Source organism: Pelophylax lessonae, assembly GCF_965119305.1.
Source record: "Pelophylax lessonae genome assembly, chromosome: 6".
NCBI classification, from domain to species: domain Eukaryota; kingdom Metazoa; phylum Chordata; class Amphibia; order Anura; family Ranidae; genus Pelophylax; species Pelophylax lessonae.
The window spans coordinates 67,130,378-67,143,920 of NC_138773.1; the positions used below are offsets into that span (position 1 = coordinate 67,130,378).

At 43.6% G+C, this 13,543-nt stretch overlaps 1 protein-coding gene across 1 annotated transcript in view; it reads left to right on the forward strand.

Annotated features, from left to right (window-relative positions):
• The window catches only part of LOC309558103 (uncharacterized protein), a 107,751-nt gene that overhangs the window by 55,371 nt on the left and 38,837 nt on the right, over positions 1 to 13,543 (forward strand). Inside the window, exons 3-5 of the mRNA XM_082261074.1 lie at positions 7,601 to 7,692; positions 7,781 to 7,839; positions 12,161 to 12,327. Coding sequence (XP_082117200.1) covers positions 7,601 to 7,692; positions 7,781 to 7,839; positions 12,161 to 12,327 — 318 coding nt within the window. The remainder of the gene's footprint in view (positions 1 to 7,600; positions 7,693 to 7,780; positions 7,840 to 12,160; positions 12,328 to 13,543) is intronic.

Genomic DNA, 13,543 nt, shown 5'->3' on the forward strand with positions numbered 1-13,543 from the left:
GTAATTTTGGTGGCTAAATCTTTGCATTTCAGTTGAGTTCTCAACTCCACCTACCCACTGCCCATTACAGAAAAGTATCACCTCTCTGTGTTGAACCTACAATTAGTAGAGTAGTGGAGAAGTTGGTAGACACCTTTGACTTTCAGAGACCCCACTGCTTAAAGGTTTGAAAAGACTTTGGGTTGATTCATTCTACCAGCCAAAATATGGGTGTGTGAGGGTGTGACGACCCTTTAAGGAAACATGAGATGATAAGCAGTCAACAGCTGGCCATGGATAAGTAGAAAAACTAACAAAAATTTGAACAAATTTTCTTTGAATCTAGCATTCCATAGGCCAGCCAATGTATTGGAAGTCTTCCAGTAAATGTAAAAAATTTCCGATTTGTTTCCAACATTAAACATTGTTTTGTTTTTTTGTTTTTTTCAGTTGATTTCTACTACTACCCCTACTGATCATGCACATTTAACCTAATATTTATTAATTTTTTTTCGAACAAGTGACCTGCAAACAAATAGAAAATCTTTTATTTGAAAAAGATTTTTTCCAACATGTTAGTTTATTCATTTTTGATCTTGAAACGGAAATAAGCTGTCACAGTAAGCACACTAACCATATGAAAATCAAATTATCAGTCTACTGACTTGATTTTTTGTTTGATATTCTATCCATCTGTGGCCCCACAGACACCTTCCTAAAAGGAGGTTTTTTTTTTTTAATATGTCCCCCGGAAGCACTACTGTAAAACTGGCCATACACTAGTAGATTTTTGTTTTTTGGGTTTTTTTTTGTCTTAAGAGCATTTGTTTGATTTTCTAATTGTTAGCAGGGTCAAATTGATGTTCAATGCCAGTGATAAGACATTTCGAAGGAGCATGATGGAAATTTTTTCTGAAACAATCGAATTTCCAACAGTGTATGTGGGGTTTTATTTGATAAAGTCTAAATTCAAATGTTAAAAGCAAACTAAAATTTGAACTATTTTGGATGACATTTGTCAAGCCTTCGAATATACCAAGAATTTTCTTACAAATTTTACTTCCAAAACCTACAAATTTACAGCCATCCTAACTTCACCCTGATTGGCTGCTACACTCTCAGGGAGATTCTGTAAAGCACACTTCATAAAGGGTAGTAAGAAAGAATTGTCTGTTGAATCACCACTATTGGTTTGCTTTGCAAGACATACATAAAGCCTTTTGACTTCTTCCCAAAATGTACCCAAAGAGATGTTTTAGAAACTTCAGTGGACTAGGACTGTCTTGACATAAATAGCTGGATCCATATTGCTGAGCTCTCTGTTTTTTAAGTTACTTGAGTGTCATGCTTTGACTTGAAGTAGAACTATAGGCAAAACTTTTTTCCTGGTGGCTCCATGTCAGCACAGCTGGGTATGGGCTCCGCTCCCCCATGCTTCCAAGACCTTAACTCATACATTTGATCCCACCTGCAACCTCTGCATTCTTCTTTTTTATTTGCCAAAGGCATCCTGGCTTCTGTTTTTAGCCAGAATTAAGGAGTGTGTAGCATTATCCCTCCCCTGTGTGGCTAGTTAGTTCCCAGCATGGAGCCGTCAGGAATATGGAAAATTGAATGACAGATACTTACCATAATTTTCCTTTCCTGATGAGCTCTCCATGGTTGCACAGATTCCACCCAGCTTGGTAGGACTTGTTACAGAACACGGAAGCTGGAGGTAGGCTCAAATTTATGAGTTAAGGTCCTGGAAGCATAGGTGTGGGGGGGGGAGGGGTCTATATCCAGCTGTGCTCACATGGAGCCGTCAGGAAAACGGAAAATTGAATGACAGATACTTACCATAATTTTCCTTTCCTGATGAGCTCTCCATGGTTGCACAGATTCCACCCAGCTTGGTAGGACTAGTTACAGAGCACAGAGGCTGCAGGTGGGCTCAAATTTATGAGTTAAGGTCTATATGGGGGGTCTATATCCAGCTGTGCTGCCATGGAGCCTGTCAGGAAAGGAAAATTACAGTATTTGTCATTAAATTTTCCATTTTTTCTTCCATTTTGAATGGAGTAAGGGAGGGTATAACCCCTGTAAGTTTTTTTTTTTTTTTGCCATCTTTGTCCCTTTTGGCTGATTTATCTTCACTTTATGTCCCATAGTCAAATCGGAAGTAAGAGGAAAATCCCTGCAAAAATCCCCAAGGGTCACCAGAACTAGTGTCCCCATTGGAAGATTTCCCCTCTATTACTTTTCTGGGGACAACCCAAAATTTGTTTTTCTATTTTGCTTTCACTTTCAATGATAATGGTAAACAGGACGAATAGAGAGGGCGAATCTCCTTAATGGGGACACAGACAGCAATAAAAACTGGCAAGTGTTCTAATACCTCTCCAATCCAGTGGCGTACCAATGGGGGGGGGCGGGGGTGCGGCCCGCCCCGGGTGCCACTCACTGGGGGGTGTCAGCCGGTGTCCTGCCCGGTGTGTTCAGAGTCAGACAGATCCCGCAGTGTGAAGGCAGCTGCAGTGGTTGGCAGCTCCTTCAGTCCGTGCTGCTAGTGGGGGGCGGAGCCACGGCGGGAATAAGGGGGTGGAGCCGCGGCGGGAATAAGGGGCGGAGCCGCGGCGGGAATAAGGGGCGGAGCCTCGGCGGGAAGAAGGTGAGTGCCCATTGCAAAAGTGTGTGCTGGATAGGAGGGGGATGGGGCTGCTACATATAGAGGAATTCATCTTTCTCTATTCTTCCTGCAGCTTCCTGCTGAATAACCGATTCTCCTCCTCTCCCTCCTGCAGGAAGAATAGGGAAAGATCAATTTATCTATATGCAGCTGCCCCATCCCCCTCCTATACAACTTCTTTTGCTGGCCCCCCAAAGTTCTTAACCTCCTCCAGTGCTCCTAATCCCTCCCTCAGTGCTTTTAGCCCCCCCCATGCTCTTCAACTCCCCACAGTGCTTTCTCCCTCCCCCCTAAGTGCTCCCCGTCCCCCCAGTGCTCTCCACCCCCCTGATTTTCCCTGCTCGCCCCCCAAGTACTCCCTGTCCCCCCAGTGCTCTCCACCCCCCTGGTTTTCCCTGCTCGCCCCCCCAAGTGCTCCCTGTCCCCCCCAGTGCAATCCACCCCCTGCACCTTCCAACCCCCCTACAATGCTTTCCAAACCCTCTCTTAATTCTCTCCAGTTCCCCCCCCCCCCCACCGTGCCCTTCAGCACCTCCAGTGCTTTCTGCTTCGTCTGTGCTCTCCGGCCCCCCTAGTGCTCTTCTATCTTCTATCATGTCCTCAGCCTCTGAGCATCTCCTGTATCATGTCTGCAGTCTCTGACCATCTCCTGTATCATGTCCTCAGTCTCTGACCATCTCCTGTATCATGTCCTCAGTCTCTGACCATCTCCTGTATCATGTCCTCAGTCTCTGAGCATCTCCTGTATCATGTCTGCAGTCTCTGACCATCTCCTGTATCATGTCTGCAGTCTCTGACCATCTCCTGTATCACGTCTGCAGTCTCTGACCATCTCCTGTATCACGTCTGCAGTCTCTGACCATCTCCTGTATCACGTCTGCAGTCTCTGACCATCTCCTGTATCATGTCTGCAGTCTCTGACCATCTCCTGTATCATGTCTGCAGTCTCTGACCATCTCCTGTATCATGTCCTCAGTCTCTGACCATCTCCTGTATCATGTCCTCAGTCTCTGACCACCTCCTGTATCATGTCTGCAGTCTCTGACCATCTCCTGTATCATGTCTGTAGTCTCTGACCATCTACTGTATCATGTCCTCAGTCTCTGACCATCTCCTGTATCATGTCCTCAGTCTCTGACCATCTCCTGTATCATGTCCTCAGTCTCTGACCATCTCCTGTATCATGTCTGCAGTCTCTGACCATCTCCTGTATCATGTCTGTAGTCTCTGACCATCTACTGTATCATGTCCTCAGTCTCTGACCATCTCCTGTATCATGTCCGCAGTCTCTGACCATCTCCTGTATCATGTCTGTAGTCTCTGACCATCTACTGTATCATGTCCTCAGTCTCTGACCATCTCCTGTATCATGTCTGCAGTCTCTGACCATCTCCTGTATCATGTCTGTAGTCTCTGACCATCTACTGTATCATGTCCTCAGTCTCTGACCATCTCCTGTATCATGTCCTCAGTCTCTGACCATCTCCTGTATCATGTCTGCAGTCTCTGATCATCTACTGTATCATGTCTGCAGTCTCTGACCATCTCCTGTATCATGTCCGCAGTCTCTGACCATCTCCTGTATCATGTCTGCAGTCTCTGACCATCTCCTGTATCATGTCTGCAGTCTCTGACCATCTCCTGTATCACGTCTGCAGTCTCTGACCATCTCCTGTATCATGTCTGCAGTCTCTGACCATCTCCTGTATCATGTCTGTAGTCTCTGACCATCTACTGTATCATGTCCTCAGTCTCTGACCATCTCCTGTTTCATGTCTGCAGTCTCTGACCATCTCCTGTATCATGTCTGCAGTCTCTGACCATCTCCTGTATCATGTCTGCAGTCTCTGGCCATCTCCTGTATCACATCTGCAGTCTCTGACCATCTCCTGTATCACGTCTGCAGTCTCTGACCATCTCCTGTATCACGTCTGCAGTCTCTGACCATCTACTGTATCATGTCTGTAGTCTCTGAATATCTCCTTTAGCAAGTCTCCAATCTCTTACTCAAACTTAAACACATTGCTAATATTAGCTATCTATCTATGCTGAAGGTAGGACTGTGCAGGGGAGGCAGAGAGTGCAAAAGGGGGAACTGTGATTAAAGAGACGGAGGGCAGACTGCAAGGGGCACTGTGATGGGGGGCTGTGAAATTTGTGCAACAAATATTCTTGAAAACATTACATTTTTTTGTGGGTGTTTTTACATTTTAAATTCGGGGGGGGGGGGGGGGGGGTGCCAGATATAGGATCCGCCCCGGGTGCCAAATGCTCTAGGTACGCCACTGCTCCAATCCACCCAAAACTAAAAAAAAGTTTTGCCTTTAAGTGCTTTTTGGCCACTGACAGAGCAAGAATATTAATCAGGAGTTTTAGGTTTACTCAGACTTGTTCCATGCTGGTGACTCAAAAAGTATAGCAGCCAGAGACAGCCGGGCAACCAGCATTTTCTAATAGTGGTCAGTAGTGGCAGTCCAAGATTCTACTTTTTCCAACAAATTAAATAATTATTATACAGGATTTATATAGTGCCAACAGTTTGCACAGCGCGTTACAAAATGAGGGCAGATAGTACAATTACAATACAATTTAATACAGGAGGAATCTGGGGGCCCTGCTCGTTAGAGCTTACAATCTAGGAGTAAATAAATAATAATACCTGGAACTTTCAGTGCTCTTTTATTAAAACTTTAAAGCTGAGCTCTAGGCAGATAGAATGCATCTCTGTATTCCTTAATACATTATTAAAGTGTAACTAAAGGTCACGTTTTTATTGCTGTCTGCGCCCCTATCAGGGAGATTCACCCTCTCTATTTGTCCTGTTTACTGTTATCATCAAGAGTGAAAGAAAAAGAAAATTCCAAATTTTGGGTTGACATCAGAACAGTAATAGAGAGGAAATCTTTCACTTCCTGTTATGGCTGCAGAATAGGAAGTGAAGGGAAATCCCTATGGGACACAAAAGGGGAAAAAAAGACAGGGGCTATAACCCTCCCTTACTCTATTAAAAATGCTAATCCTTTAGTTACAATTTAAGGGCTGGTTTACACCAAGTGTTTCTGCATGCACATTTTTGATGTGCCTTAAGGACTGGTTCACAAAAGATGCATAAAAAATGCATGGACAGTGTTTATCATGGATACCAATGGCCCTAGTGCAAACCAGTTCAGTGCGTTCCAGTGCAGTCAACAAAAGTAGAACATGCTGCATTTTTTCAATATGGAATGCATCTTGAATGCAACAAAACTATAAATGATATATATATATATATATATATATATATATATATATATATATACTATCTCACAAAAGTGAGTACACCCCTCACATTTTTGTAAATATTTTATTCTATCTTTTCATGTGACAAATGAAATGACACTTTGTTACAATGTAAAGTAGTGAGTGTACAGCTTTTATAACAGTGTAAATTTGCTGTCCCCTCAAATAACTCAACACACAGCCACTAATGTCTAAACTGCTAGCAACAAAAGTGTCCAAATTGGGCCCAATTAGACACTCCCCCCTCCCCGGTGTCTTGTGACTCGTTAGTGTTACAAGGTCTCAGGTGTGAATGGGGAGCAGGTGTGTTATATTTGGTGTTATCGCTCTCACTCTCTCATACTGGTTACTGGAAGTTCAACATTGTACCTCATGGCAAAGAACTCCATGAGCATCTGAAAAAAAAGAATTGTTGCTCTATATAAAGATAGCCTAGGCTATAAGAAGATTGCCAAGACCCTGAAACTGAGCTGCAGCACGGTGGCCAAGACCATACAGCGGTTTAACAAGACAGGTGCCACTCAGAACAGGCCTCGCCATAGTCGACCAAAGAAGTTGAGTGCACGTGCTCAGAGTCATATCCAGAGGTTGTCTTTGGGAAATAGACGTATGAGTGCTGCCAGCATTGCTGCAGAGGTTGAAGGGGTGGGGGGTCAGCCTGTCAGTGCTCAGACCATACGCCGCACACTGCATCAAATTGGTCTGCATGGCTGTCGTCCCAGAAAGAAGCCTCTTCTAAAGATGATGCACAAGAAAGCCCGCAAATAGTTTACCGAAGACAAGCAGACTAAGGAAATGGATTACTGGAACCATGTCCTGTGGTCTGATGAGACAAAGATAAACTTATTTGGTTCAGATGGTGTCAAGCGTGTGTGGCGGCAACTAGGTGAGGAGTACAAATACAAGTGTGCCTTGCCTACAGTCAAGCATGGTGGTGGGAGTGTCATGGTCTGGGGCTGCATGAGTGCTGCCGGCACTGGGTAGCTACAGTTCATTGAGGGCACCATGAATGCCAACATGTACTGTGACATACTGAAGCAGAGGATGATCCCCTCCCTTCAGAGACTGGGCCGCTGGGCAGTAGTCCAACATGATAACGACCCCAAACACACCTCCAAGATGACCATTGCTGTGCTAAAGAAGCTGAGGGTAAAGGTGATGAACTGGGCAAGCATGTCTCCAGACCTAATCCCTATTGAGCATCTGTGGGGCATCCTAAATTTAAGGTGGAGGAGCGGACCAGCTCTGTGATGTTGTCATGGAGGAGCGGAAGAGGACTCCAGTGGCAACCTGTGAAGCTCTGATGAACTCCATACCCAAGAGGGTTAAGGTAGTGCTGGAAAATAATGGTGGCCACACAAAATATTGACACTTTGGGCCCAATTTGGACATTTTCATTTAGGGGTGTACTCAATTTTGTTGCCAGCGGTTAAGACATTAATGGCTGTGTGTTGAGTTATTTTGAGGGGGACAGCAAATTTACACTGTTATACAAGCTGTACAATCACTGCTTTACATTGTAGCAAAGTGTCATTTCTTCAGTGTTGTCACATGAAAAGATATAATAAAATATTTACAAAAATGAAAAATGTGAGCTTATATGGTGTTTAGTAGAACCTTGTCTGTATCCAGTATATTACCTGTAACATTCTGTCCCTATCTTCTTCTTTTCAGTGCCCACAATCAGCGTGACTTATAAAGTGAATGTACAACAATCTGCAATGTGCAGTGATCCTGAACCTTGCAAAAAACATTTCAGCACAGAGGTCAGTGACCCTCAAGGGGCTTCGAATTGGCCGTGTCTTCCAGCCAGCCAAATATTAAACAGCTAATCAGGTTCATGTTTTCCTACAGGTAACTTCTGCATACAAGTATATTGCTGGATTTGACAAGGCGGATGTGATCAATGTGACGTAAGTGCAATAGTCACAGCGGTGTCACTGCGCTGGTAATGAAGTGGATTTGGATAATAGAGACGTAAAGAGCGCATTGTAACTAGATTATGTCAAATGTTTAAGACTGTTCTTGGCTGATGTAAATCTGGGCATCATATAACAAATGTGAGCAACAGATGGTTAAACATATGATATCACTGCATGGATAGGACTCCATACTGTATTGTACCTGAGGGCACTGGCTGCTTAATGGAAGGGATCTGACACACAGCTTGGTTATATAAGAGCAAGAGGGTGGCCATATTGTAAAGCAGACGATTTATTTCCTAAATTATAGGTTTTAGGATGGAAAGTGTATCTTAATCCAAAAAACAAAATGTAATATATTCCAGTTTACCTATCCTTAGATATGGTGGCTGCATTCGTTTTCTTTTTCCAGGCTTCTTTTTTTTGCTTTTTTATTTTTCACCTAGTGTGTTATGACTACAGAACACCTCCCCCTTTCCTCTTTTGAAAAACATTGGGCGAGGGGGGGGGGGGGGGCTGGGGGGCTGTAGGCCAGAGAGAGAGAACTGCAAACAAATGTTAATTTATGGCAGGATCAATAGGCATATTTTTGCACTTGTTTGGTTGATATACCACAACACTTCCAATGGTGTATTTAACTTCTGCTGACCACATAACTCATATGTATAGTGGCAAAGAAGGTGGGCTTTAAGCCCCATATGATGCATATGCAGTGCCTTGAAAAAGTATTCATACCCCCTGACATTTTCCACATTTTAGAACAAAACGTAAATGTATTTTATTGGGATTTTATGTGATAGACCAACACAAAGTGGCACATAATTGTGAAGTGGAAGGGAAATGATAAATGGTTTTCAAAACTCTTTACAAATAAATATGTGAAAAGTGTGGCATATATTTGTATTCAGCCCCCTGAGTCAATACTTTGTAGAACCGCCTTTCCCTGCCATTACAGCTGCAAGTCTTTTTTGGGTATGTCTCTACCAGCTTTGCAACTCTAGAGAGTGACATGTTTCCCCATTCTTTGCAGTATAGCTTAAGCTCTGTCAGATTGGATGGAGAGCGTCTGTGGACAGCAATTTGAAAGTCTCGCCACAGATTCTCAATTGGATTTAGGTATGGACTTTGACTGTGCCATTCTAACACATTAATATGCTTCGATCTAAACCAGGAGTCTTCAAACTATGGCCCTCCAGTTTTTCCGGAACTACAATTCCCATCATGCCTAGTCATGTCTGTGAATGTCAGAGTTTTACAATGCCTCATGGGATGTGTAGTTCCTCAACAGCTGGAGGGCCGTAGTTTGAGGATCCCTGATCTAAACCATTCCATTGTAGCTCCTGGCTTTGTTTAGGGCTGGTGTCCTGCTGGAAGGGGAGCCTCCGTCCCAGTCTCAAGTCTTTTGCAGACTCTAACAGGTTTTCTTCTAAGATTGCCCTGTATTTGGCTCCATCCATCTTCCCATCAACTCTAACCAGCTTCCCTGTCCCTGCTGAAGAAAAGCATCCCCACAACATAATGCTGCCACCACCATGGTTTCACGGTGGGGATGGCGTGGTCAGGGTGATGTTCAGTGTTAGTTTTCCGCCACACATAGCGGTTTGCTTTTCAGCCAAAAAGTTCAACTTTGGCCTCATCTGACCAGAGCACCTTCTTCTACATGTTTGCTGTGTCCCCCACATGGCTTCTCGCAAACTGAAAACAGGACTTTTTATGGCTTTCTTTCAACAATAGCTTTCTTCTTGCCACTCTTCCTTAAAGGCAATATTTGTGGAGTGTACAACTAATAGTTGTCCTGTGGACAGATTCTCCCACCTGAGTTGTGGATCTCTGCAGCTCCTCCAGAGTTAACATGGGCCTCTTGGGTACTTCGCTGATTAATGCTCTCCTTGCCCAGACAGTCAGTTTAGGTGGACGGCCATGTCTTGGTAGGTTTGCAGTTGTGCCATACTCTTTCCATTTTTGGATGATGGATTTAACAGGGCTCCGTGAGATGTTCAGAGCTTGGAATATTTTCTTATAACCTAACCCTGCTTTAAACTTCTCCACAACTTTATCCCTGACCTGTCTGGTGTGTTCCCTTAGCAAACCTCTGGGGGCTTCACAGAACAGCTGTCTTTTTACAGAGATGAAATTACACTCAGGTGGACTCTATTTACTAATTAGGTGACTTCCAAAGGCAATTGGTTCCACTAGATTTTAGTTAGGGGTATCAGAGTAAAGGGGCTGAATACAAATGCACGCCACACTTTTCAGGTATTTATTTGTAAAAAAAAAAATTTGAAAACCATATATCATTTTCCTTCCATTTCACAATTATGTGCCACTTTGTGTTTGTTTGGGGGGAGAAAGTTTCTTACATTGGTGGTCAGTGGGGAGAATGCTTTTTATATTTATGGTCAGTAGGAAGAACGATTCTTACATTTGTGATCAGTGGGAAGAATGCCCCTTACATTGGTGGTCAGTAGGGAAAATACTCCTTACATTGGTGGTCAGTGGGGAGAATGCCCCTTACATTGGTGGTCAGTGGGGAGAATGCCCCTTACATTGGTGGTCAGTGGGGAGAATGCCCCTTACATTGGTGGTCAGTGGGGAGAATGCTTTTTATATTTATGGTCAGAGGGAAGAACGATTCTTACATTTATGATCAGTGGGAAGAATGCCCCTTACATTGGTGGTCAGTAGGGAAAATACCCCTTACATTGGTGGTCAGTGGGGAGAATGCCCCTTACATTGGTGGTCAGTGGGGAGAATGCTCCTTGCATTGGTGGTCAGTGGGGAGAATGCCCCTTACATTTTTTGTCAGCTGGAAGAATGCCCCTTACATTGGGGATCAGTGGGAAGAATGCCCCTTACATTGGGAATCAGTGGGAAGAATGCTCCTTACATTGGTGGTCAGTGGGAATAAAGCTCCTTATATTGGTGGTCAGTGGGAAGAATGCGCCTTACATTGGCAATCAGTATAGAGAATACCCCTTACACTGGTGGTCAGTGAGTACAATGTAGATAACTGTAGCCAATGATCACATATCGAAGAGGCAGAAATAGCTCATTGTTTAAGGAACCCCCAGTAACCTTTGGATGAATCCTGGTTGGGAAAGGCTGGTCTACAATCTTTAATATTGTCTGTGAAATGCTCCTGTTGTCCTGGCCATATAGATTACAAGCATTTTTAAGGAAAAGTTTTTTTTAATCAATAGTAAACCGAGTAATAAAGTGTGACCAGAATATTTCCATTCCTGGGTTCGCTTAATGCCCTGATCCTCCACTGGAGCCTTGAGAAACACCCAGCACTTTAGGTAATGAGTTCTCAGAAAATGCCTCCCACAATACAGCACCACTAGACTTCAGCAATGTCATGTTACCCTTGTGCAAGTGTCGACTGCTAGGAAGTTGATACCTACATAAGAATTCTGGACCTGTCCAACTAGCAAATCAGGACATCAGGGGCAGGGAGTGCCAGGCCCACCATGGTGCGTTTGTGCTGTAAGTCAGTTATTTTACCTAGCAGGAGCACAATATAGGTACACTTTATTTTTTAATTACCTGAAAAGTAAGTTGCCTGTTGATGGCTTGCAAAGAGCAAAAAGAGCACTTTCCATTAGGACCTCAGCCCTGGTGAGAAAATATGGCAGGTGGTATTACTGACCTTCTAAAAATGCTAGTTGCCTGGTTGTTATGCTTTTCCAAGGTTTCAGTACTCTGAGACGCCAACCTGGACCTAAAAGTAAGTTGCCTGTTGATAGATTGCAATGGGCAAAAAGAGCACTTTCCTTTAGAACCTCACCCCTGGGGAGAAAATATGGTGGGTGGTATTACTGACCTTCTTCTAAAAATACTAGTTGCCTGGTTGTTAGGCTTCTCCAAGGTTTCAGTACCCCGAGACGCCAACATTTTGGAATTGTGAGTGAAAAGCAATTAAAGCCAGAGACAACCAGAAAGAGGTCAGCCATGGCATGATGGCAGTCCCATATGGTTGTTGGTATCCTTTTTTCCTAAATAGCCTTGAATCTGGGTTTGTGAAAATACAGACCTGAGTTTTCTTTGGTTCCCAGCTCCGCCCTTCTGTAATCCCCAGAAAGGATGCACAGCTGAGACTGCCGTGATTTGCTGTAAAAATCCTGTTGATTTTGCAAATTATATCAAATTCAGATGAAAGGTAAGTTGAATGGATTTGTTTATGTAAGAACAAATAAAAGTTTTGCTAAATAGCAGCAAGTTGCCTGATTTAATTACCTTGTTGCCTGGAGTTGCTGTTTAAATTTGCCTTTTCATCCTGCGTTGGCAATAGCTTGTTTGCTTGTTGTTTTAGGCTGGCTGGCACTACCCTGGAATACAAAGTGCAGTACAGCGTGCGAGTAGGGAGCTCGATGTCCGTAGAACAGGAATCAGTACTTTCTAACCCAACGTCAGTGTTTGAGACCTTGGCCCCCTTGGAGTACACCCTCCTCTCCGCAATCCGCAACACTTCCATGGCAGGTAAGGAGACAGAGGAGAGGCCTGTCGAGGTCATGTACAGCTGACGGCTCCTTTCTACCATTATTGATGGACTGACCTGTGGTGACACAAGGGCCAACTAACCAGGGACTGTCTCCTCCTCCTATAATCTGCAGATATTTCTTTGCAGAGAGCTCACCCGGCTGACCTGTCCTCTCACTAACAGCACTTTTCATTCTTCCATAAAAGCTTCTCTGCCGCATTTCACTAAATGAAATCAATTTTAGATCAGTCACATTTTATGACCCTTAAGTAAATGTTCAGCAACAGTTTCACGTCATTAAATAACCATCTCAAGTCGGAGTGTGTTCGTCTGCCAAAACAACCGGCAATACATTCTTTTGTGTCTTAGTCATTCATTTTTTTTCCCTTTTGTTCTCTATTTTAGTGGACCCATTGTTAACATAAAACACCCACCCCACCATGCCCCACCAATATTGTATTTATTGTGTTCAGAACTAAAAATATATCATATTATAATATTTTTATTTTTATATTTTCCAAGCTGGAAAAATAAAACATGTTAATATTTACCAATCTGAGTTAGCAGCTTGCAATAGTAAGCTATTACTTATTTAGTATATCTAAGGTGTGTGCAGTAAACCTTACAGGACAAGAGGTCAGAAGCCTAAGGGCTCTTTCACATGGGCGTTCCGTATGTCCGTATATCACCCCATCCGTTTGTGGGTGATATACGGACATAATGCATGTCAATGGGATTGACCATCCGCTCACATCCGATTTGCGTCCTTTCAGTTCTGTTCCGTTTTTTGGAACGGAACAGAACCCTATTTTTCTTCTGTTAAAAAAATGGAACGGATGCAAAATCGGATGTCAGCGGTGTCCTCCGCTGACATACGCAATCCCCATAGACATACATTATGTCCATATATCATCCGCAAACGGATGGGATGATATGCGGACATGCCGCAGCGGAAGAAGAAATTGGAGCGGCCGTGTGAAAGAGCACTAAGCCAACACGTTTTGGGGGCTCAGTGCCTCCCTTCATCAGGGCTGAGAAATATTTCTCTGCCTTGATGAAAAATTATTAAGCCCCTAAACACATTGGCTTTCCCTTCTGACCTCTTGTGATGTGAAAAATAATTTAATGGACATACATTAGATTTGTGACACTCTCCTCCTTTTCAAATGTTTTAAAGACTACTCCAGGGACCCCAGTGAAGAAAGTTGCTTCTAA